The 24617-nt window shown below is 43.5% G+C and overlaps 1 protein-coding gene across 4 annotated transcripts in view; it reads right to left on the minus strand.

The window, feature by feature from the left end:
• REEP1 (receptor accessory protein 1) overlaps positions 1-24617 on the minus strand; it is a 100343-nt gene that overhangs the window by 46112 nt on the left and 29614 nt on the right. For all 4 annotated transcript variants that reach the window (XM_073649133.1, XM_073649135.1, XM_073649136.1 and 1 more), the window contains exons 2-6: positions 20439-20511; positions 9985-10061; positions 6406-6526; positions 5536-5649; positions 1274-1436 (exon numbers count right to left, since the gene is read on the minus strand). In XM_073649133.1, the coding sequence (XP_073505234.1) occupies positions 1274-1436; positions 5536-5649; positions 6406-6526; positions 9985-10061; positions 20439-20511 (548 nt within the window). The remainder of the gene's footprint in view (positions 1-1273; positions 1437-5535; positions 5650-6405; positions 6527-9984; positions 10062-20438; positions 20512-24617) is intronic.

Here is a 24617-nt window from a genome sequence, read left to right on the forward strand (position 1 = left end):
TGCTGAGGTTTGAAGAGTGTCGGGTGCTGGCGTATGGAGAGTGTTTTATGCTGGGATCAGAAGAGTGTTGAGTGCTTGGGTCTAAAGAGTGTTGAGTGCTGGGGTCTGAAGAGTGTCGGGTACTGAGGTTTGAAGAGTGTCAGGTACTGAGGTCTGAACAATACAATCAATTATGAATGCATGTTTGCCCATCATCGGCCTATGTATACATGCCGCCATCATATCTGTGTGTTGAGGTTGGATAGGTGGTAAAGGGAGCGAGGTCTGATAAGTATTTGGCAGCATACAATATACTGCAGACTTGGCGCAGAGTCGGTAAGCATCAGGTTTGGGAATTTCACCAATTTGCAAAAAAAAAACTCTACAGTCCGAGGTTCTGAGTAACAATTACATTACTATCGCGCTATAATCATATGTAGCACACAAGTATGCAGGGCACATGACCAGGGACAGCAGCGCTGATGCAGGACTCAGCCAACCGTTACCGCCGACTCTCGACATCCTAAGTCACCGCTGCCACCGTGCATGCGCCGATGAAATGACTACTCACCCACTAATTAACATATTGCCACAACAGTCATTTTTTGCCATATACTGAAATCAATTAGAAAATGAAAAGGACTTGTTAGGAAGGGTATTAATATAGCAATAAGTACATGGTGGCGGTTGGGGGGACTTGGACAAGCTGTCAGGTTCCCTTTAAAAGGGAAGAACTAATCTCTAAACTCCGTAGATCAGGAGACTATACTGTAGATTATGATCACTTAACAGCCCTAGAAGAGAGTCCCCTCGGCCACCACTAGTCTTTAGGTGGCTCGAATTTATCACAGTCAGGACAGCTATCATATAACCCCCCTCATTTCACATTTTTAGGGATCATTTCATGGACCAGTAGTGTAATATGCTATAGTCTATTCGTCATAAAATCACTATCCAGTCAAGTCCTGCAGATTCACGTCACACCAGAGCCATCAGCGAGATGAAGCTTTGGGAAGTCCCCAATAATGGAGTTCTGGGGTCCTATGCAATTGTAGCTTAGGACCCTATCATAGAGGGGCACCTCCATGCTCTTTTGGCCTTTAGCTCAGAGATATGGAAGTTACTTTCTAGGCCTGATACCTCCAGGGAGGTTCTACTATCGCGTCAATTTGAGACTGGTCCAGGAAGAAAAAGTTAGACACCGTGCTAATAATGAAGTCGGCGTTGACATGAAGGGTTGGTATTGAAGGGTGGGGTGACATGAGTAAGTCTGGGTTATGTCATGTGTACCTACCTGAGGGTTCACTGCCCTGCGTTGCACTTCGGGATAACTTAGCCTTGCTGGACTTGCTTGTTGTCCTTGGTGGCACAGGAGAGGCTGAGGGGCTGTCACCGCGAATGCTGGAGAGGTCCTGCATGCTGAAGCTCCTTAGTCTTTCTGACAGTGCTCCCTGCCCCTTGGGGAAAAGAAAATATTTTTTTCATAGATTTTTTTTTACAGGCACCCTTATGAAACATCATATATGCACAGTTGGAAGAGTTGTTTGGGATTTCAAGCAGACCTTTGGACAATGTCTGGCACTTGGTCTCCTCTAAAGGATATAGACTTTTGGTTGTTTCCTGAGGACTTTTTTGGACATTTCGGACCGCCAGAGTTTATTTTCACTGTTTTCCCAACATTATTGCTATGTCTTTGTTACTGGCGTTTAACTCCACTCAACAATGAAAGGTTATCGGTTTTTCAAGCTCCCATACATTATGCCACACCACACTATGTCCCAGTAGAAGGATCAGAGTGACGTTTCCTCTTGAAGTCTCCTTGTGGCGTTGCCACATGGTATCCAGATGGAGACTGGAATGGAGCAATGTAGGCTGGAGACCTCAGCGAGGAGTCCTGTTTTGGACAGGATGATAGTTGGAGACCACGTGGTCAAGGTCGTGAAGAGGCCTTCACGAAGGAACGTCACACTGGTTCTACTTGAAGTTTTTCAACATGATAATGGCAGACCGCATGTTGCTCGTCCTACTCCGTGGCCTAAATGTGTTACCATGGCCTGCAGCGCCTCCGGACTTGTCTCCACCTCTGGGTCATCATTGGTCATCACACAGGATCTACCAGCAGCGGATCTTGATGATTTGCCAAAGTGCATTCAGTGTGGCAGAATCTTCCTCAGACGACCATTAATAACCTCATTGATAGCAGACAAGTAGACTCGGTGCTGCAATATGAATGTTGAGGAGTGTATCTGGGCTTATGACAGCACTTGTTTTAGCTCCAAGATTCATGGCGTTTACTCAGGTCACATCCATCTCTAGGAGCCATAGTCAAAACATGTTACTAGTAATATAAAATACAGCTGGAATAGTTTGAGATAAGAAACTAAATCAGCAGACTCCGGAGATGGGGGTTTATATCGTTCTTTGGCAGTCCTGGGTATTTTCTGCTGCCAAGTCCTGGCCCGATGCTGAACGATGTTATTCTAAGGATCACAGTCTGCGGCAGCAGATCACATATAAGCTGTATTGTTCTCATGTCAGAGTCCAATAGCTACAATCTGCAGCCCAGCCTCGTAACTTGAGGCTTTTGGCCCTGATACAAAATGTGCACCGGAGTCTCCTCAACCATCATCCTTCATATATAGTGCTGGTGTCCTCCTGTGTAATACAGCGGTCATTGGTCGCTATCCGGCATCAGGCCCACATGTGACTGCAACCCCTTTAACTATCTGAAATTATATACCGGGAATCTGCTTTGATTTCCAGTTTCATGTCATAACTAGTGTTGAGCATTCCGATACTGAGTTCCGATACTTTTAGAATATCGAATTCCGGAATCGGAAGTTCCCATAATGCCTGCGCTCTGCAGTGTCTCTGAAGGATGACAAGCTGGATGGCAGCGCTCAACTTACTGTACTTGTCATTTAGTGTTAAAGGATTTATTAAAAAAAACAATAGTGTTTTCATGCACCGTCTCTTTAAAAAAGCCGGCCGGCAATTCAGCAGCGGCATACACCGCTACCCGACAAGCATGCCTGCGCTTCTCAGTCTCTGCGGCATGGCAAGCTGGATGGCAGCTTTCGGCTGCGATCCAGCCTGTCATGTGAATGTAGCAGAACTGGAGCTGTCATGGGAACCATGGAAAGGTAAGGATGATGTTGCTTTATTATTTTTCTTTTATTGCAGGAGATCGTTGGCTTCAGCTGGAATGGGCGTGATGGTAAGTATGGTTTAATTTAGAACAATAAAGAATTGTGTCTTTATTTCAATTAAAGGACTTTATTCTGGGTGTTTGTGTTTTTTTTAACTTTGACTATGGGGTTAGTAATGGGGGTGTCTTATAGACGCCTCTCCATTACTAACCTGGGCTTGATGTCAGCTGGCATTATAAGCTGACATCAACCCCAGCCCTATTACCCCGCTGCCACCGCTACAGGGCAGCGTGGAAGAGCGAGGCTAAGTGCCAGAATTGGCGCATCCTATGGATATTAGTAGCCTGGGAAGCTCCGTGGGTATTACCCCCTTCCCAGGCTTCAAACATCTGCCCCAGCCATCTGCTTAACCTCCGCTAGAAACTAAAATTACGGGGAACCCCACGCCAATTTTTTTTTTAATAAATCCTTTATTTTAACACTAAATGACAAGTACAGTAATCAACACTGTCACTGTACTTCTTATATATGTGACTGACATGTTTCTATCTATCTAATCTATGTGTGATTCTCTATTCTTTCTATTCTAAATTGTCGGGTACCGCTGCTGAATTGCCGGCCGGCTTTTTTAAAGAGACGGTGCATGAAAACACTGTTATTTTTTTTTAATAAATCCTTTACACTAAATGACAAGTACAGTAAGCAACACTATCACTGTACTTATTATATATGTGACTGACATGTTTCTATCTATCTAATCTATGTGTGATGCTCTATTCTTTCTGTTCTAAATTGTCGGGTACCGGTGTATGCCGCTGCTGAACTTTCGGCTTTTCATGTAATACATTCTACATTATTGTTAGTTGTTTTCCTTCATGTAGAATTAACCTACAAGGAAAGAAAGGGTTTATTTTTATTCTGATATTTGTGTCCCATTGACTTGCATTGGTTTCCGGTATCTGAATCGGCGATATCCGATATTTTTGGGGTATCGGTCCGATCCAATCCGATCCGATATTTCCCGATATCGGAAGGTATCGCTCAACACTAGTCATAACACAAAGAAAAATGTAGCAATTTTCCAATATATAGTGTGATTTAATTTATCACCATAGTTAACATCTCTGCTTGCTGTCAGTAACTGAAAATGTTCTTGTTGTTACTCAAAACTGCGCTATAAAGATGTGGAAGAGCAGTGTAAACATATCTGGGGTGAAGTCATGCAAGCCCCTTCGTGTGCAGTGCCCAAGAGGCTGACCCTTCGTGTGCAGTGCCCAAGAGGCTGCCCCTTCATGTGCAAGGCCTAGAAGGCGGCCCCTTGGTGTGCAGTGCCCAGAATGTGGCCCCTTGGTGTGCAGCGCCCAAAAGGTGGTCCCTTCATGTGCAAGGCCTAGAAGGCGGCCCCTTGGTGTGCAGTACCCAGAATGTGGCCCCTTCGTGTGCAGTGCCCAGGAGGCGGCACCTTCGTGTGCAGTGCCCAGGAGGCGGCCCCTTCGTGTGCAGGGCCCAGGAGGAGGACCCTTCATGTGCAGTGCCCAGGAGGTGGTCCCTTCATGTGCAGTGCCCAGGAGGTGGTCCCTTCATGTGCAGTGCCCAGGAGGTGGTCCCTTCATGTGCAGGGCCCAGGAGGTTATCCCTTCATGTGCAGGGCCCAGGAGGTTATCCCTTCATGTGCAAGGCCCAGGAGGCAGCACCTTCATGTGCAGTGGCCAGAAGGCGGATCCTTTGTGTGCAGTGCTGAGGAGGTGGTCCCTTTGTGTGCAGTGCCCAGGGGGCGGCACCTTCGTGTGCAGTGCCCAGAAGGCGGATCCTTTGTGTGCAGTGTCTAGGAGGTGGTCCCTTCCTGTGCAGTGTCCAGAAGGTGGATCCATCGTGTGCAGTGCCCAGGAAGCAGCTCTTTTGTGTGCAGTGTCCAGGAGGCGGATCCTTTGTGTGCAGTGTCCAGGAGGTGGTCCCTTCCTGTGCAGTGTCCAGAAGGTGGATCCTTCGTGTGCAGTGCCCAGGAAGCAGCTCTTTTGTGTGCAGTGTCCAGGAGGCGGTCTGTCATGCGCGGTTCCCAGGAGGTGGCACATTTCGGCAACTTCCTTTCCATTAAAAAAAGAACAGGTGCGAGTGAACGGCTATTAAGAATATATAAAGTGTGTTTAGTCCAGACATGACCCGGATACAGCTTTTGTCTTCTCGCAGTATATGAGATGTGTCATCTGCCTTCCTGATCCCTTCATCCAGTGATAGTGAAGAAACTCTGTTGATTTACCCCCAGCCTACACGGTAAAGTTTTAAACTGAACAGCTCAAATGTTCTATTTTTTATGGAGAAATTAAAAAAAGAAGAAGTTTCCTTACAAATGTGATGATATTTTCCTACTAACTTCACCATGCATGTACTGTAGTATTTCTTCCATTACCTTGGCGGCGGCTGTGACTGCAGCTGAAGCAGCAACATTGAGACCTCTCTTGCCAAAGTGTACCAGGGCATCGTAGCTGCGATCTTTTGCTTGGATGAGGCACTCATCAATTTCCTAAATAAAAGAGAATCCACTTATTACCAAGAAAATCAAATCATGCACTATTCTGTAAGAAGGAGCGAGGGATAGGAGTGGGGAGATGTACAACGTGCTTCATACACCCCCTGTGATATGTGACACCAGTCTTGGACTGGCCCACAGGAGAGCAGGAGAATCCTCCGGTAGGCCCCTCTAAAGGATTGCTGATGAGTAGTGCAGAAAAAAGTATCATCTTATCATTCATTAAGCAAGCTAGCCAAATTAATATTACATAGAAGCAAAAGTAAATTTGTGTAGTAGGGTCAGGCTATTTTTGCATGTGGGCCCCAAGAATCACTGTTACTGGTGGGCCTTTGACAATCCAGACCGACACTGTGTGAGACCACATTGCGGCACTGCATTCCCAGTAAGGGTAGTATCACATTGAGCAAAGACATGGTGAACTTGCATGTGGGGCACTACTTGCAAGGCAGACACCCAGGATATTTTGGGCCTGGGCAGCTGGGCAGTCATGAGGGCGGGACGGACAGCTATGGCAGGCAAGCATGGCTGTCCTGCTTCAATATTGAGAGCTAGAGGCAGACGGGCCCCGGCTCAGGGAGTGCTGAGTCGTAATGTAATAATGTAAAATTATTCCCAAAATTATAATCGTGTTATGTGTTTGTTTGTTTTTTATCTAGATTGAACTCCTTGGGCACACCTTATTTGTTTAACTGGTCGGTGGTGATTATTAAAGAGGTTCTGCAGCAGTATCTCAGTTTATTACTTTACCTTCTCTTTTGAGGAGAGTGTGGGGTGTACAAATTTTCGGTAAAGTAGGCTAGATCCTTTTGTGTAGGGAGACAGCAGCCAAGCTACAAACGCAATTTTCAGCTCATAGTAAAATGGAAACCTAAAAGATACAACATAACATTCAATTAAAAAAAATCCCCCCAAAAAACTATTAAATAAAAGAAGCAAAAACTTTCCTAATAATTGATATACGTCTCATCTATTACTCAAGAAATATAATCTTCAGGAAGTTTGATCCTATAAATGTCGGCTCTTACAGTGATAACAGTAAAGTGTCAGTTTCCTTCACTTATTTTGGACAATCCAAGACTTAAACCCCAGAGTATGAGCACACGACTTTAGGGTATGAGCACACGACTTTAGGGTATGAGCACACGACTTTAGGGTATGAGCATACGACTTTAGGGTATGAGCATACGACTGTAGGGTATCAGCACACGACTGTAGGGTATCAGCACACGACTGTAGGGTATCAGCACACGACTGTAGGGTATCAGCACTCGACTTTAGGGTATCAGCACACAATTTTAGGGTATGAGAACTCGACTTTAGGGTATGAGCACTCGACTTTAGGGTATGAGCACTCGACTTTAGGGTGTAAGCACTCGATTTTAAGGTATGAGCACACGACTTTAGGGTATGAGCACTCGAGTTTAGGGTATCAGCACACGACTGTTGGGTATGAGCACACGACTGTAGGGTATGCGCACACGACTTTAGGGTATGCGCACACGACTTTAGGGTATGAGTACACGACTTTAGGGTATCAGCACACAATTTTAGGGTATGAGCACACAACTGTAGGGTATGAGCACACGACTGTAGGGTATGAGCACACGAATTTAGGGTATGAGCACACGAATTTAGGGCATGAGCACACGAATTTAGGGTATGAGCACACGAATTTAGGGCATGAGCACACGAATTTAGGGCATGAGCACAAGACTTTAGGGCATGAGCACAAGACTTTAGGGCATGAGCACAAGACTTTAGGGTATGAGCACAAGACTTTAGGGTATGTGCACTCGACTTTAGGGTATGTGCACTCGACTTCAGGGTATGTGCACTCGACTTCAGGGTATGTGCACTCGAATTCAGGGTATGTGCACTCGAATTCAGGGTATGTGCACTCGACTTCAGGGTATGTGCACTCGACTTCAGGGTATGTGCACTCGACTTCAGGGTATGTGCACTCGACTTCAGGGTATGTGCACTCGACTTTAAGGTATGTGCACTCGACTTTAGGTTATAAGCACACGAATTTAGGGTGTAAGCACTCGACTTTAGGGTGTGAGCATACGACTTTAGGGTGTGAGCACTCGATTTTAAGGTATGAGCACACGACTTTAGGGTATAAGCACACGACTTTATGGTATAAGCACACGACTTTAGGGTGTAAGCAAATGACTTTAGGATATGTGCACTCGAGTTTAGGGTATGAGCACTAATTTTTCAGGACAAAGCCGCTTCAGGATAATGCCGGTGCCCTGAAGTGGTTAAAAAAAAAGTAGCAAAAGTCTAAACATGTGCCAGCAATGCCGTTTTTATGCTCATTTTTTGTTGCGGATTTGAGCTGCTTTTCCAAGTGAACTTTAGAAAGAATCCACTGGAAAATATGTTACATAGCAGTTTTAGTGGGATTCTGTGGCTATAAGGAGAATTGTATGAGTACTATATAGCATTATTATTATTTGGGAACTATATGGTGGTAATAATTATCATAGTTTGGTAGTATTATGTGAACTGATGTAGAAGTATTAGAAGTATTGTGTGGGCCCCTTATGCAATTAATATATTGGTATAGAATCATAGCATACGTCTGATACTAAATTGCAATATTGTGTGGACACTACATAGCGGTATTTTGTGTGTGCACTGTATGTAGTTTCTAACATTATGGGAACTAGGACATATGTATTTCACTTTTTGTTCCAGGCCTTTTTCTATCAAAAATTAACCATAACCAGACAACATGATAAGTCTTCAAAAGATCTGAAGATAGAATTCTCCTCCTGGCAATGAAGAATAATTCTGTAGGAGAAGTAACAGACGGCGACGACTTTACTGTGACATGTGATGCTGTTTTCTCTTTGCTTACTGTGTACTTTAGCTTCAGTGCATTTGCTCATTACTAAGCCCTTTAAGTCTATGTATTCGGTTGTGCCTGTGGCCTCCACCACTGTGTGACACAATCTTAACCCCTCTTGGACTCGCCAATTTTAGACCTTTTCTTCTGAAGCTTTTTTTTTTCCATTTTTTTTGTGTGCCATTTTAAAAAGGTATATATTTTTTTTCACCAGTGCAGCCGTATGAGGGCTTTTTTTTTTCTGTTTTGCAGGATTTTATTTGGCAGCGGTACCAGTTTGGAGTACACGTGACTATTAATTAGCAATTATTATTATTATTTTTTTTACATTTTATGCCACACAAAAAGTATTCGCTTTATTTTTCGAGTCTGTTCCATCCATATTAAATTTATTTAGCTTTCTATATGTTTACTAACTTTTGTACAATAAATATAATGGTTGAAAAAAAAAAACATTTTTTTACTGATTGCTAGTTGTAATTTTTTTTTATTTTACTTTTAAATTTCTAAAACTAAATTTAAGACGTAAAGAATTTCCTAACAACAGCCAAAATAGCTTTCTTTGTTCATCCTGGGTTGGAAAATGTGAAGTAAAAAGTGATCAAAAAAGTGATAAAAAAATTGAAAGTGGAAAGTGAAAAAAGTGAATAAAAAGTTAAAGTAGAAAGTGAAAAAGTGATAAAAAGTGGTAAAAAAAAAGTACAAAAAAATGAACAAGGTTTGAGATATTGATTTTTTATTATTCATTATTTTTTATTTGTTATGTACATTTTATGTGATTTTTCTTATATTTACTGTATGGTGGTCTTTTTGACATGCAACTAGATTAAAGGGAATCTGTCACTGGGTTTTTGGCACCTAAGCTGAGAGCAGCATGATTAGGTGAGAGACCCTGATTCCAGCAATGTGTCACTTTCTGGGCGGCTTCATGGAGTTTTGATAAAATCACTGTTTTATCAGCAGGAGATTATCACCACAGGACTAATAATCCTGCTGCCAGGTAGTCCAACCCCGCCCCCATCACTGATTGGCAGTTTTCTGTGTACATAGGCAGAAAGCTGCCAATGAGTGGTGTGGGCGGGGTTATACACAGCTCAGCACTCCGCTACATCTGCAGCAGAGAAAACTGTGATTTTATCAAAACGACAGCAAGCAGCCCAGTGAGTGACACATTGCTGAAATCAGGGCCTTAATCTCTACATCATGCAGCGCTCAGATTAGGTGGCCAAAACCTGGTAACAGACTCCCTTTAAGTATACATATACATCTGCAATAATTTTATTATTGGTAATTTACTTATTGGTATTTTATTAAATTGATATCTTTTTTAACACTTTAAGGGCCGCGAATGTGAATTCTTAACCAGGGGTCATAGCTGGTAGTGTAGATTTTCTTCCTTGGATTTGCATATTACAAATAATTGAGATCCTCTACACAACGAAAATCACAAATATGATTTGCTTTGTACTCACCAGCAGAGAAAGATGTCTGTAAATGTTTCTAATGTCATGAAAAGGGCAAATATGATCCAGTACATCATCCATTTTACCTGGGAAAGACAAAAAGAAAGGAAGTGATTACAAGTTTTTTGGTAGAAGAGTCTAGTTTGGCTGAAATTACGGTTTTCTTCCCTTTTCTTTCAAAGAGAATTGCCTGTAAGCCTCCATATAATAGTCACAGGAAAGGTAACTAATGGGATTTAACAGGTTATTTATGATCTTCCCATAAGAAATGGTGTAAGAGGTGTGCCAAACTTACATGATAGAAGGCCGCAACCTTCCTGGCTAGAGATTTCCATTTTAGACACAACACAGACTTTTTAAAGGGAATCTGTCACCAGTTTTTTTTTTACCTAGTGCAGTATGATACAGGAGCAGAGACCTTGATTCCAGTGATGTATCACTTTATTGGATTACTTACTGCAGTTTTGATAAAATCACAGTTTTATCTGCTGCAGATCTGGCAGTTCTCTTAAAGCTGAGCTCTATATAACTCCGCCCACACCACTGATTGGCAGGTGTGTACACAGTGCACACAGAAAGCTGCCAATCAGTGGTGTGGGCGGAGTTATACAGAGCTCAGCACTAGAGAACTGGTAGATCTACAGAAGAGAAAACAGGGACTGTATCAAAACTGTAGCAAGTAGCCCAGTAAGTGATAAGTCACTGGAATCAGGGTCTTTGCCCCTACATCATGCTGCTGTCAGATAAGTAGTCAAAAGCTGGTGACAGATTTCGGTTAAAGCTAGCTTCACACATCTGACATTCACAGTCTGTGTACAGACCACGATGTATGGACTGACTGCAGGTTTCTAGCCTCATAAGTATCTAAAGAAGGGGTCGAGTTTGGGTCAGGAGACCTGCGGCCAAGTCCATACATGGATCGTGAAACACCAATGTGTGAAGCTGGAGTCAAAGTTATAACAACAACATCTTTACGGTCTCCTTTAGACAATTCTTCTGGCTACTTCACCTCAACAGAACTCCTTCCGAAATGGCTCCTCTGCTCTCTGCAAGGATCTCTTTTCTCACTCTCGTTAGCAGGCCTTTGCACTCACGCCCATACACTTATATCTCAGGCCTTCATCCCTGGTCACTCCTGGACTAGACTTTGACTCGTCAGCTACCTCAAGCGGCAAATCTCTCTTGGAGACTGCACCTACCTGTCTATTTAGAGGTCGGATTCTTTCCACCCTCGCTCGCAGCTCCGCCTCTCTGCCAATGAGACATCACAGCGTTCCTGTCATGGGTTTACCGTGACAGAGGGGCCAGAAGACTGCGGTGTCTGATTTCACATACTCCTGCACTGGTTAGAAACACTTCACCATCATATTAAACAGTGCAGGTTTCTGCTAGCAGTGCAGGGGTTAATCTGTTCAGTTGAGAGCTTCTGGAGCTTTCCGGCTTTGATGGTCTCAGCTGTTCAGTGTTGGCCACTCCCCTCTGCTATATATACTCGCCTCTGGCAATCAGAGATTGCCAGTGTTAGTTTCATACTGCCTGGTTCCAGAGTTGGAGGTGTTGGTTGTTTGAGGAGGCGTTTTGGAGTGTTGTCCTGAAGACTGTTGCTTGGTGCTGTCTTTGTGCATAGCCTCATCCTCTCCTATTTTGGATTTTCCTTCCTTTACTTCCCAGTGTTCTACTCTGTTGTCTGTGAGTGCATATTTGTATGACTGGTATTTTCATATATCCCTGTACGTCTTTCATTTATCCCTGCACGTCTTCCTTTGTTAGTCTGGTTTGTGTATTCCTATACACAAAACCGCCATACTTCCCTGGGTGGGGGAAGGGACAGATAAGGGCTGATTTATGAGCTCAGCAAGGCACGTGACTCCGGCGTCTTCACCATCAGAAGTAATCCGGGGAGAGAAATAGGTAGGGCGCTCCCTAGCTTTAGGGATATGGAACGAGCCCCTAACCCCAGAATATCCTACAACAGTGTCATTACAGTTCCTCTATTCTTCCTCAGCTATGTGTAACTACAGGTCTGCTGACTGTCCTCTCTTTACAGGCAGGCATAGCTTCCTTTCCCCCCAGTCACAGAGTCAATCTTCCCTCTGTAACCTGGGAAAACACACCATTTGTATCCTCTTCCCATTTACTAGTTTCGGTCTCCAAAGTCATCTCTAAATGGGGTTGTTTTAGCGTCAGGTCATGTGTTAGAGCTTGGACCCACTCTTGCATACCATATGACCATATATTATTGGATTTCACTAGAATTTCATTGAGTAATTGTTTTCGATGGGTCTTGGCTCTTGCCCCAGAATTGTCCTATGTAGATCCAGCATATATATTATCAGAAGTAACATTAAAATCAGGAACAGTGGCTCCAATTGTTACATAAAATCATGAAAATTTCATTCGATTTTTTTCCCCTAAAGCAAATACACTCCTCTTTACTTTGGTCTTTTTAATGGATTTTTCCATCTTCGATGTGGTTTTCTGTTTCGCTATGTGGGTCATTATGCTGACTACTTTGCAAGTTAATTAACAGTTTCCATGCCAAGGGCAGAGTCAGAACTTTCTACCTAAACTGCTGCAGCAATATTATTTTCTTCTATGATAATTCGGCTTCTGGAAGACGAAATGGTCGTATTATCAGTAACTCACATCTGCGCTTTATCTCTCCACACACATACGACACAGAACAAACTGGTGGAGCCTGGAGGGATAAGAAGACGCTGAGGCACTAGAGTGCAGCGATGTCAAGAGGACAAGATTGTAACTAGAAACTCAAGTTCACTAATTTCTACGGAAGCGGTGAAAACTGCTAGGATGTCCGAGACGTGACAACAGGGCTGCCACATGGAATTTCAGGGCCCCAAACTGGCAAAAAATTTTGGGCCGCCTTGAGACACCACCCAGGCTCCACCCCAGCTCCGTCTCCACCCCTCGGTTAGATGAGCGAGTGGACATGTGCCGCAAAGAGCCAGAGGCGTGTGGGCAGCTTAGGAACACAGAGTGGGCCGAGTGTGTCACTGATGTCAGACGCGGCCGGCCCTCTCTGCTGCGGCCATATATTGTAAGTAGCTGCGGCTGTGAGTGACTCGGGCCCCGGAGCTTAATAAAGTGAAGTAATTAGCCCGGGCGGGCCCCAGCGTGCCACGCAGTCTGCCAGGCCATTTATACAATGGCTCGGCTGTGCTGATCCAGCGCAGGCAGCAGCGTGTCACCCAGTCCGGGCCCCCTCTTTGCTTCTGCTCACCTGGCCCCATAGACCAGTAATGGCAGTAATGCCCTGATGGCGGCACTGACAACCCCTTTAAAAGAGGCAAACACAAGAATCTTTATTTCTCAGGGATATAAACAGCTATAATCTAGCTCCTATAAGGTTTTACTGGTGCAGAATTAAAGGCGCATTCTCAAGCTTGTAAATCATTCCCTATCCATGGGATAGGGGACAACTTTCTTATTCATGGGGGTCCAACCGCTGAGATCCCCACCAATTCGATGACCGGGTGTGTCAAGCGTAGGTCAATCATGAGCACTGCTGCTCCATTCATCCTTAATGGGAACGCTGAGCGCTTGTCATGAATATGCCGCATTTATCAGAGCACAGGTCCTCTTTAAATCCTCATGGTCATTCATGAGTTAACAGGTTTCTTGTGGCATGGAAAGGATATACAGTTCTCTATTGGCTGTGCTGCTTATTGGAACCACACCCTTCCATTATATAAACCTGTGCCTGGCCTCCCTCCATACCAGCAATAGAATCTTCATTCTGTTATTGGCTTCATTGGAGAAAGTGTTCTGGAGAGTCGCTCTGGTTGTCTTGAGATTGTTGAGTGCGGTTTGTTGTGAATACCTCTACCCTTCCCCTTCTGGAGTTATTTCGTGTTGTTTTTTCTGCCTCTTTACTGTGTACCCATTTTCCCTCTCTTGTGTGTCTGTCATTTTATTGTGCCTTGGTATCCCCCGACTGTCCAGCCGGTGTTAACCTTTTACTCCTACCCCTTGTCACTTAGTGGGAAAGACTGAGTGCAACACAGAGGGAAGAGGGAAAGGGACTCCATACACTAGGGAAAGGGGGGAGTGGAGACCTCCTAGTCTGGTCTAGTGTCACCCTGTCTCAACTAGCGACCCTATATTGGCTCTTAACCAATCGCCGCACAAGTTCCTCGCACTGTCTTTACCTGGTGTTAGATTCAGGCTAGGGAAGGGAGGAGATGAGCACTAGTCGATTTCTCCACTGAACTTTAAAGACAAAAAGGAAGGTCAAACAGGGGAAATTGCTTAGCTTTTAGACGACTCTAGACAAATGCGCACACGTCCTCAAACACCAAAAAGGAGGAAGTACTGCTCTTGCTGAAGTCTCACAAGGAGTAATGAATATCGCTGGCACCTCCCTCAGTACACAGCAGGTATTTATACACCCAGACCAGGGAGTTAATTAGCCAGAGGAAGGTAGCCACTAGGCAAGAGAGACAGCCTCTTAAGACGATGTCTGTAATGCCAAACGTAGAGATCTCCTGCAACCAACTGCAGGGTGACTGTCTGTCACTTCTGACACACCCGTGACAGTATCCCCCCTCAATGAGTGGCCTCCAGACACTGAGAATCGAATTGCTCAGGATAAGAGGCATGAAATGAATGAACCAACCTGGGAATGTTCACCTCTAATGCAGAAACCCACATCTTCTCCTCTGGACCATAGCCTATCCAGTGCACAAAGTATTGTAGAGAACGACGTTGGAGACGAAAATCTACAATCCTCGAAATCTGTAACTCCAGATTACCATCAACCATTACAGAGGGCGGTGGTAAAGGTGAGGGCTCAAGAGGTTCCACATACTTTTTGAGTAATTGAGTAAGGCCCTGTGGAACACGTTGTGGACCTTAAGGGCCTGAGGAAGTTCAAGACGAAACTCTGCTGGGTTAATGACGACGGTTATTTTATAGGGACCAATAAACCTAGGTCCCAGCTTCCAAGAAGGATCCAAAAAGGAACTTTCAATCTTATATTCCTTGTAGATGACCACACAAAGTCATTCACATTCAGGTCCGAACCTGGCAAGCGTTTTCGGTCAGCCATACGTTTATACCTGTCTCCCATGATCTTTAAATTACTCAGCACACCCTGCCATACCGAGGAGAGCGACAAAGCAACCGTTCCTCCTCAGGAACTCCTGAAGCTCTTCCCCCACTAAAGGTACCAAACTGTGGGTGATAACCGTATGCACCGAAGAACGGTGACCTGCCAGTGGATTCCTGACGATGATTATTAATGGAAAATTCTGCATGCGGTAAGTAGGATGCCCAATCCTCCTGAATTTCGGAGACGAAACACCTGAGGTAGGTCTCCAAATTCTGATTGACACGCTCGGTCTGTCCATTCGATTGAGGTTGGAAGGCAGAGGAAAAGGACAGCTGCACTCCCAGTCGAGAACAGAGAACCACCTGGATGCCCAGCAAGCACAGAGTTATGATATTCCTTAATTACTTTGCGGCACAGATTAGATGGTACAAATAACTTTCCTGAAGGGCAGGAGTATCCCCCTGTGCCACCAACATCTCACCGTCCAGTTCAGGATAAAGTGCCGAAATGACCACCCCTTCTGCAATATCGGGGCAGGGTTCTCATGGCCACTACCACCAGGGAAGCTCCGGGACAAAGCATCAGCCTGACATTTTTGACCCCTGGACGAAAAGTGACAACAAAATTGAGCCTAGTAAAAAACAGGGACCATCTGGCTTGCCTAGGGTTGAGACGTTTAGCTGACTGGAGATATGACAGGTTCTTATGGTCAGTAACAAGAGTAATAGGATGGACAGCGCCTTCCAACCAATGTCGTCATTCGTCAATTGGCAATTTGATGGACAAAAGTTCCCTATTACCCATGTCATAATTTCTCTCAGCCGAAGACAATTTTTTAGAAAAGAAGGCGCATGGACGCCATTTACCAGGGGACGAACCCTGAAACAACACAGCCACAACCCCAACATCCGACGCATCAGCCTCCACAATGAGGGGTTGGGAAATATCGGGTTGACTGAGTATAGGTGCAGTGGCAAAATGATTCTTTAAGGAAGAAAAAGACTGGAGGGAGGCATCTGACCATTTGGAAAAATCAGACCCCTTCTTAGTCATGTCAGTAAGGGGTTTCACAATTACAGAGTAATTTTGGATGAATATCCGGTAAAAATTAGTAAAGCTCAGAAGGCATTGTAGAGCCTTCAGGTTCTAGGGACGTTCCCAATCAAGGACTGCACGGATCTTCTCCGGATCCATCCGAAAACCCAAAGACGACAACAAGTACCCCAAAAACTGCACCTCCTAAACAGCAAAAACACATTTTTCCAGTTTGGCATAAAGTTTGTTGTCCCTTGATATCTGGAGCACCTGTTTAACATGCCCCCGATTGTCTCAAAATCAGGTGAGTAAATCAAAATATCGTCCAGATGGACCACCACAAACCTCCCCACCAATTGATGAAAAGTATAACTTCTGAAATGCTGGAATACCGCAGGTGCATTGGTCAAACCAAAAGGCATAACCAAACTCTCTAAATGTCCTTCTGGGGTATTGAACGCTGTTTTCCACTCGTCCCCTTCTCTGATTCTAACCAGATTGTAGGCTCCCCTTAAATCCAACTTGGAGAATACCTTGGCTCCCACAACCTGGCTGAACAAATCAGGAATCAGAGGAAGAGGGTATGGATCATGGATAGTAATTTGATTTAATTCCTGGAAATCTAAACAGGGAGGTAGACCGCCATCTTTTTTCTTCACAAAGAAGAACCCTGCCGCCATGGGCTAAGATGAGAGTCTGATATGTCCCTTCTCCAGACTATCTGCAATGAAATCCTTCATGGCTTGTCTCTCAGGGCCAGAAAGATTATACAGTCTGGACTTCGGTAGTTTAGCTCCAGGGATCAGGTTAATAGGACAGTCATATGCACGATGAGGAGGCAAATCCTGACACCCTCTCTCAGAAAAAACTTCCTCAAAACCAGACAGAAAAGCAGGTAATATTTCTGTAGAGACAGTAGGAAGGGAAATATCTAAACAGTTCTCATGGCAGTAATCTCCCCATTCAATAATCTCCCCAGCTTGCCAATTCACCAATGGGTTTAACAAGCCACGGAATACCCAAAACAATCGGTGTGAGAAGATTGTCCAGAACATAGCAAGGGATTATTTCACAATGAACTGACCCCACCCTCAGTTTTATATTATGTACAATCTGAGTGAATGCTTTCTGTGCAAGTGGCGCTGAATCAATGGAAAAAATGGAAATAGATTTATCTAAAGTACAGCAAGCAAGACCATGAGTTTTCACAAACTCAGCATCAACTATGCTGACTCCGGCTCCACTGTCAACAAACACAGAAATTTTCTCGTTTTTTCTCTCTAGCACCACCTCTGCTATCAGGACAAAGCGGGAACTGCAGTTTGGCCACAAATGCACCCCTTGTTTATCCAACTCCAGACTACCAAGAGTTAATCGAGTCTCCTTTTGTTTAGGAATTGAAGGACAGGTCCCAACAAAATGTCCTTTTTTCCCACAAAAAACATACAGTAAGCCTTTTTTCTTGCGAATCTCCGGGAAGATGTATGATGCGGAAATACCCCCTAAAGGCATGGGTTCCTCCACCTCCCCCAGTACTGGTTCATCCCCAGACCGCTCCCCCGGCAGAGGTACACAACCCCGGCAAGAAGGCCCCGGAGAAGGAGGTCTCATCTGTCTATCCCGAAGGTGTCTATCAAGACGTATGGACAACGACATGGCAGCCTCCAAGAACTGAGGGGTATCATACACAGCCAAGGCATCTTTCAACCTTTCAGTAAGCCCCTCACAAAATTGACTTCTAAGGGCTGAGTCATTCCATTTGAAATCCGTTGCCCATCTACGGAATTCCGAACTGTATGTTTCCACTGACCGAATCCCCTGCTGAAGGCGACGTAGCCTAGACTCAGCCTAGGCGATTCGGTCTGGGTCATCATAGATGAGTGACAGAGCCCCGAAAAAAAACCTCCACAGACTGGAGACAAACCGAGTCCTGTAGTAAAGAAAATGCCCACGACTGAGGATCTCTCTGAAGTAGGGAGATCACAATACCAACCCGTTGCTCCTCATTTCCTGAGGAATAAGGACAAAGTTTAAAATACAGTTTGCATGCCTCCTTGAATACAAAAAACTTAACTTGTCCCTAGGGCAACTTTGGGTTCAGGCTGGACAGGCCTAGCTTCAGAGACCCCCACATTGGTGACCTGTAGCCGCTGATGCTGCTGCTGTACCTCACCGTGGAGGTTATTCATCTCCAGAGACAGCCTGTGCAGCCGCTCTGAGAGCTCTGCAACTAGACCCATACCAAGGGAAAAAAAAAAAGGTCCACGTCCAAAAACACACAGAAAAAAAAACCAAAGTGTCAGTTTCAGGAGAAAGTGTCAGGAGATGAGCACTAGTCGATCTCCACTGAACTCTAAAGACAAAAAGGAAGGACAAACAGGGGAAATCGCTTAGCTTTTTGACAACCCCAGACAACTGCGCGCACGTCCTCAAATGCCAGTGAGGAGGAAGTACTGCTCTTGCTGAAGTCTCACAAGGAGTAATGAATATCGCCGGCACCTCCCTCAGTACACAGCAGGTATTTATACACCCAGACCAGGGAGCTAATTAGCCAGAGGAAGGTAGCCGCTAGGTCCTAGAGACAGCCTCTTAAGAAGATGTCTGTAATGCCAAAAGTAGAGATCTCCTGCAACCAACTGCAGGGCGACTGTCTGTCACTTCTGACACGCCCGTAACACCCCTTTCCTCCCTGGGGAGAGGGTGGGAGTTGCGAAGGATTTTGTAGGAGCACAAAGAGGCATATGACCAAGGCATCTCCACCTTTTGGAGTAACCCGGGGTTAGGGATAGCCTAGGGTCTCCCTAGATTGAGGGACAGTATAGGGTCCCTCCACCCGGACTTTCTTATGATCACAGAGTGACAGCGTGCGATAAGAATAACTTATACCCCTTTAAAGGAGTTATATGAACCAGGGCTGTGGAGTGGGAGTCGGAGCCCATTTTGATGGAGTCGGAGTCGGTATAAAATGGACCGACTGCGACTCCTAAAACATATAATAAATTGGGAATAGGATTTCAATGCAGTTTGTGGGGAATATTTTTTCATAAGAATTTGGGAAAGTTATGAATTGTCCTATAAATGTCTGTCCTATTCCTGATCTAAGGGTTTAGACTTTTAGCTGAGATGAATCTGTACTACAGTAAATTTATCACTTAAACATGAGCCATGTATGAGGGAGTGGGAGTCGGTGGCATGGAAATTGAGGAGTCGGAGGATTGGTTTACCGACTCCACAGCCCTGATATGAACTATTACAATTATTTACCTATTTCCTGCATTTATGAATGGCCACCAGGATAGATATGTGAGCAATCTGGCAAAAACATACAATTCCCTTCTCAATTTTCCTGTAATATGTTCAAGGTCTTTTCCCATACAGCACAGTGTGCCACGTTTGGTGCGGGTTGAAACCATCTAGCTTGATGTCTCCAGCTCAGCCGAAACTTCTATTCATGTTGCACTTGATTTCTTGGACACATTTTTTAATCAACTTTTTTAGGATTCTCTCATCTATTTTCCCCTTTCAACCACTTCCTGAAAGGTTCTTGATTGTTCAATGAGTAGAAAACTTCTTGATAACATTTTGAACTACTGAAGCTGGGATGCTGCGGTCTTTGCGGATGGTCTTGTATATGCATGTAAGACAGCTTGTGCTTGGTGATAATAGCATCTCTGGTCTGATCATAAAATGCACTTGCTTTTGCCATTGTGAAAAAAATGGAATAACATTGGGCCTTTATAAGCATTAAAGCCACCATTCAAAACTAATGAAAGTCATGTAAACACTGACAAGGTGAGGATGGTCTTGTATGTACACATAAGACCGCTTGTGCTTGGTGAAAATAGCATTTCTAGTCTGATCAGAAAATGGTCTTGTTTTTGCTATTGTGAACAAGGAACATGGTATAATACTGGGCCTTTTTAAGCATTAAAGCCACCATTTAAAACTAATTAAAGTCATGTAAAATACTGACAAGATGGGGGGGTGAGTCTAATTTGTAATTAATTACAAGTTTGACAAATTTTTGTCCTTTGCTTGACATTTGGCATTGTTTTCAATATTGTAAACTAATGAAGAGCTCCATGTGATCATTTATTAATTTTTACCTTCAAAACATATATAAAGGAGGCCAGTGCACTGCATTATGCCTGGTGCAGCACCTGAGGGGGTGAGCGAAACACACAAGGTTCCTTGTCATATATGCACCCTCAGGTCCAGTACTGGGTATTGAAATGCCTCAGTTTTCCTTGGAGTGTTTCTTTAATTACAGATTGATTAGTAAAAAGAAGTATAGTTATTATAGTGCGCAAAGCGAGACCTACAGTAAACATAAAGATGTTTCAATTACAATACTTACATATTCCTTAATGTCCTTGGATTTCACAGCTTTGTAGGAGTAATATGCGGGGTACAGCGTGCCAAATATTAGCCTGGAAGAAACAGACAAAAAATGTTACTATATTATTGTAGGAATCCTCCACAATATCTCATAGGTTCGGTTTATGCTTATACAAAACATTTTTTAATAGGAATCCATGGCCGACATAAGTGACTTAAAAAGGACCTTTCACCAAATTTTTCATGTTGAACTGGAACGCATCCGGAGTAAGAAGTGGCTGCTTGGCATCCCATGTGGACGCAGTAAAATACATGAGGGTACTGACCCTCACCTGAAATAGGCCACAGTATTTATGAGCATCCATGCTCTTTTACAATTTACCCCTGACAAAGCTGCGGTGTAGCAGTGCAACGCGTAGGGTTTCCAGTGCCGGCAGGTAACTATCCCAATTCATTCCCTATATACATTTCAACCTTTGACACGGTTATACAGGGTTACCGAGCTCATCATTATGCATGCATGCATTTGCTGTCATTGATAAACTAAGTTATGTGGCATGCTATTCCGATATATTTAATGACCATGCCTTATACTATTGGATTTGATAAGTAATATACTATTTACCTGCGGGTTCAAGGGGATTTATTGTCTTGAATAAACACATTGATATCTTCCTCCCCCTTTTTTTGATATTGTATAGAGCAATATTTTACCTATTTTTAAATGTTTTTACTCTATGTACTGTGGTAGATGGTCTTGTGTAAAATTTCAATAAAGATATTGTGATTTTTTTACATAACATTGTGGGTGTGCATAGTTTCTATAGCCTGTGCTTTTTGTATGTATTACCATGTTGAACTGGACACGCGATGTAATAGTAACTGCAGAGTTAAATCAAAGTATTTGTCACCTACTGAGTTAACTTGTGGGTGTTATCAGTGTTTTCACTGGGGGCGTGTCATTCCTCTCCCTGTATGAGCTGCCCAATCATAAACAGGCAGTAATACAGCAGAAAAAGAACACGCCCCCATCATAGCTTAGAGTAGTTCTCTGTGTGTGAGATGAAATCACACTTATCTGCTGTGCTCAAGCAACTTGTCATTACATCTCACACATGAGCAGTTGGTTCTGGGCTACTCCTGTGTGTGAGGTAATGACATCCTGCTCTGCTCTGCTCTCACAGCAGACATAAGTGTTATTACTGACACATCTCCGCATAGGCGGTGTGAGGGAGGGGCAGTACAGCAGAGCTGACAGTGCTCTGAGATATTCCTGTACATAAAGGGCAGTATTAAAATAGTTATTATTGTACAAAGGGGCAGTAAAACAGTCGTTATATTCATTTACATAAGGGCAGTATTATAACAGCTATATTATTATACATAACATAGTAGTTTTATTATTGCACGTAGTATTATAGTAGTTATATTCTTGTACATAGGGGCAGTATTATAGTGGTTATATTCTTGTACATAGGAGCAGTATTATAGTAATTATATTCTTGTACATAGGAGCAGTATTATAGTAGTTATATTCTTGTACATAGTGAGCAGTATTATAGTAGTTATATTCTTGTACATAGGGACAGTATTATAGTAGTTATATTCTTGTACATAGGGGCAGTATTATAGTATATTCTTGTACATAGGGACAGTATTATAGTAGTTATATTCTTGTACATAGGGGCAGTATTATAGTAGTTATATTCTTGTACATAGGAGCAGTATTATAGTAGTTATATTCTTGTACATAGGAGCAGTATTATAGTAGTTATATTCTTGTACATAGGGACAGTATTATAGTAGTTATATTCTTGTACATAGGAGCAGTATTATAGTAGTTATATTCTTGTACATAGGGACAGTATTATAGTAGCTATATTCTTGTACATAGGGACAGTATTATAGTAGTTATATTCTTGTACATAGGAGCAGTATTATAGTAGTTATATTCTTGTACATAGGGACAGTATTATAGTAGTTATATTCTTGTACATAGGGGCAGTATTATAGTAGTTATATTCTTGTACATAGGAGCAGTATTATACTAGTTATATTCTTGTACATAGGAGCAGTATTATAGTAGTTATATTCTTGTACATAGGAGCAGTATTATAGTAGTTATATTCTTGTACATAGGGGCAGTATTATAGTAGTTATATTCATGTACAAGGGGGCAGTATTATAGCAGTTATATTCTTGTAGATAGGGGGCAGTATTATAGTAGTTATATATATTGTACATAGTGGCAGTATTATAGTATTTATATTCTTGTACATAGGAGCAGTATTATAGTATTTATATTCTTGTACATAGGAGCAGTATTATAGTAGTTATATTCTTGTACATAGGGGCAGTATTAAAGTAGTTATATTCTTGTACATAGGGGCAGTATTATAGTAGTTATATTCTTGTACATAGGGGGCAGTATTATAGTAGTTATATTCTTGTACATAGGAGCAGTATTATAGTAATTATATTCTTGTACATAGGAGCAGCATGTCACCCCCCCATATCATGCCCCATGCAGGATGTCACCCCCCATATAATGCCCCATGCAGCATGTCACCCCCCCATATAATGCCACATGCAGCATGTCACCCCCCCCCCATATAATGCCCCATGCAGGATGTCACCCCCCCCATATAATGCCCCATGCAGCATGTCACCCCCCCCATATAATGCCCCATGCAGCATGTCACCCCCCATATAATGCCCCATGCAGCATTTCACTCCCCCATATAATGCCCCATGCAGCATGTCACTCCCCCATATAATGACCCATGCAGCATGTCACCCCCCCCCATATCATGCCCCATGCAGGATGTCACCCCCCCATATAATGACCTATGCCTCCATACATAAAAAAAATCCAATACTCACCTCACTTCTCACTTGCTGCCGCTGCTCTACTCTGGTCCGGACTCCAGCGTCGCGGCGGCGTTGTCCCGCTCTGCGCTGCCTGTGATGGCACTCGGGAGGGCGCGGTGTAAAGACGTCACCGCACCCTCTGACCTGAGACGTCACAGGAAGCACAGAGCAGGAAGACAGCGGATCTGCGGAGGCACGGGGAGAGGTAAGTATCCGCCTGCCGGGGCCCTGAGCAAGCTGGGGAGAAGGGTGGGCGCTGGCAACGCTCTCCTCTCCTCCGCCCATAGCCCAGCGGGCCGTAGTTTGAGGACCCCTGTTCTTGTACATAGCGGCAGAATTATAGTAGTTACATTCTTGTACATAGAGGGCAGTATTATATTAGTTGTATTCTTGCATATACAATATTCAGTATGGTACTCAATATTGTTTTCAACAATTATAAATTATAATTTCCATTTCCATTATACATTATAAATTCCATTACCATTTACAATGCATGGCATACTGTACAAATACATAAACGTCAGACTTTCTTCCTTTGCAGGATGCACAATAACATGATAAGTGTCAGGACAGTCAGGCTGTAGAGTAGATCATCTCTAGTTTTCCATTTCCTGCATTTCCTTTCACCAATGTATCTGAAGATAGAGTGTCGGCCAAGGAAGCAGGGGTTGTAAATCATTCATAGAACAAAGAGACTCCCTGAGCCAATATGATATAGTAATTGCAGACAGATATAACAAAGGGACGACTGAATAAGCAGAACCTCAATGTTATATTTATTCCCACCTCCTCCTCCAGAATATTGGCAGATATGTATATTTAATGTACAGGGCTCATGTTTGATGCATATTTTAGCAGAGAAGTGAGCAAGCTAGTCACATTATTAATGAATGTAGCATGAAAATGGTAATTTCAGTCGATGGGATTAAATCGGGATATGGTCACTGTAAATCCAAGGCTGCGGTGACACGCTGTGGTCGTGCTGCTTTTTCAAAAATCATGGCAAAAACTTTGAAGCAAAAATACGCAATTTCGGCTGTATCATGTGAACGCAGTCTAAAAAGATATGTGATGTATTGGGTCATGCACCTGTCAGTCCATCACATAATCAGGACAGATTTTCATCCACTGGAAGACAACAATGCAGGTTCCTATTGACGGATGGGAAGCAGAGATCTGGAAAGATGTGAAGAAAGTAAAGGAGGATTGTAAAACTTTCCATTCTACAAAAATACTTCTTTTCTCCTGTAACCAGAATTGTTGTTTAATCTAAAGTCGTCCATTAGACGACTTGTTGGCCGAACGATCTTATCGCCGACAATGC

This window comes from Phyllobates terribilis, unplaced genomic scaffold (assembly GCF_046119375.1).
Source record: "Phyllobates terribilis strain yellow unplaced genomic scaffold, ASM4611937v1 Scaffold_1__5_contigs__length_1240528914, whole genome shotgun sequence".
Classification (NCBI taxonomy): Eukaryota; Metazoa; Chordata; class Amphibia; order Anura; family Dendrobatidae; genus Phyllobates; species Phyllobates terribilis.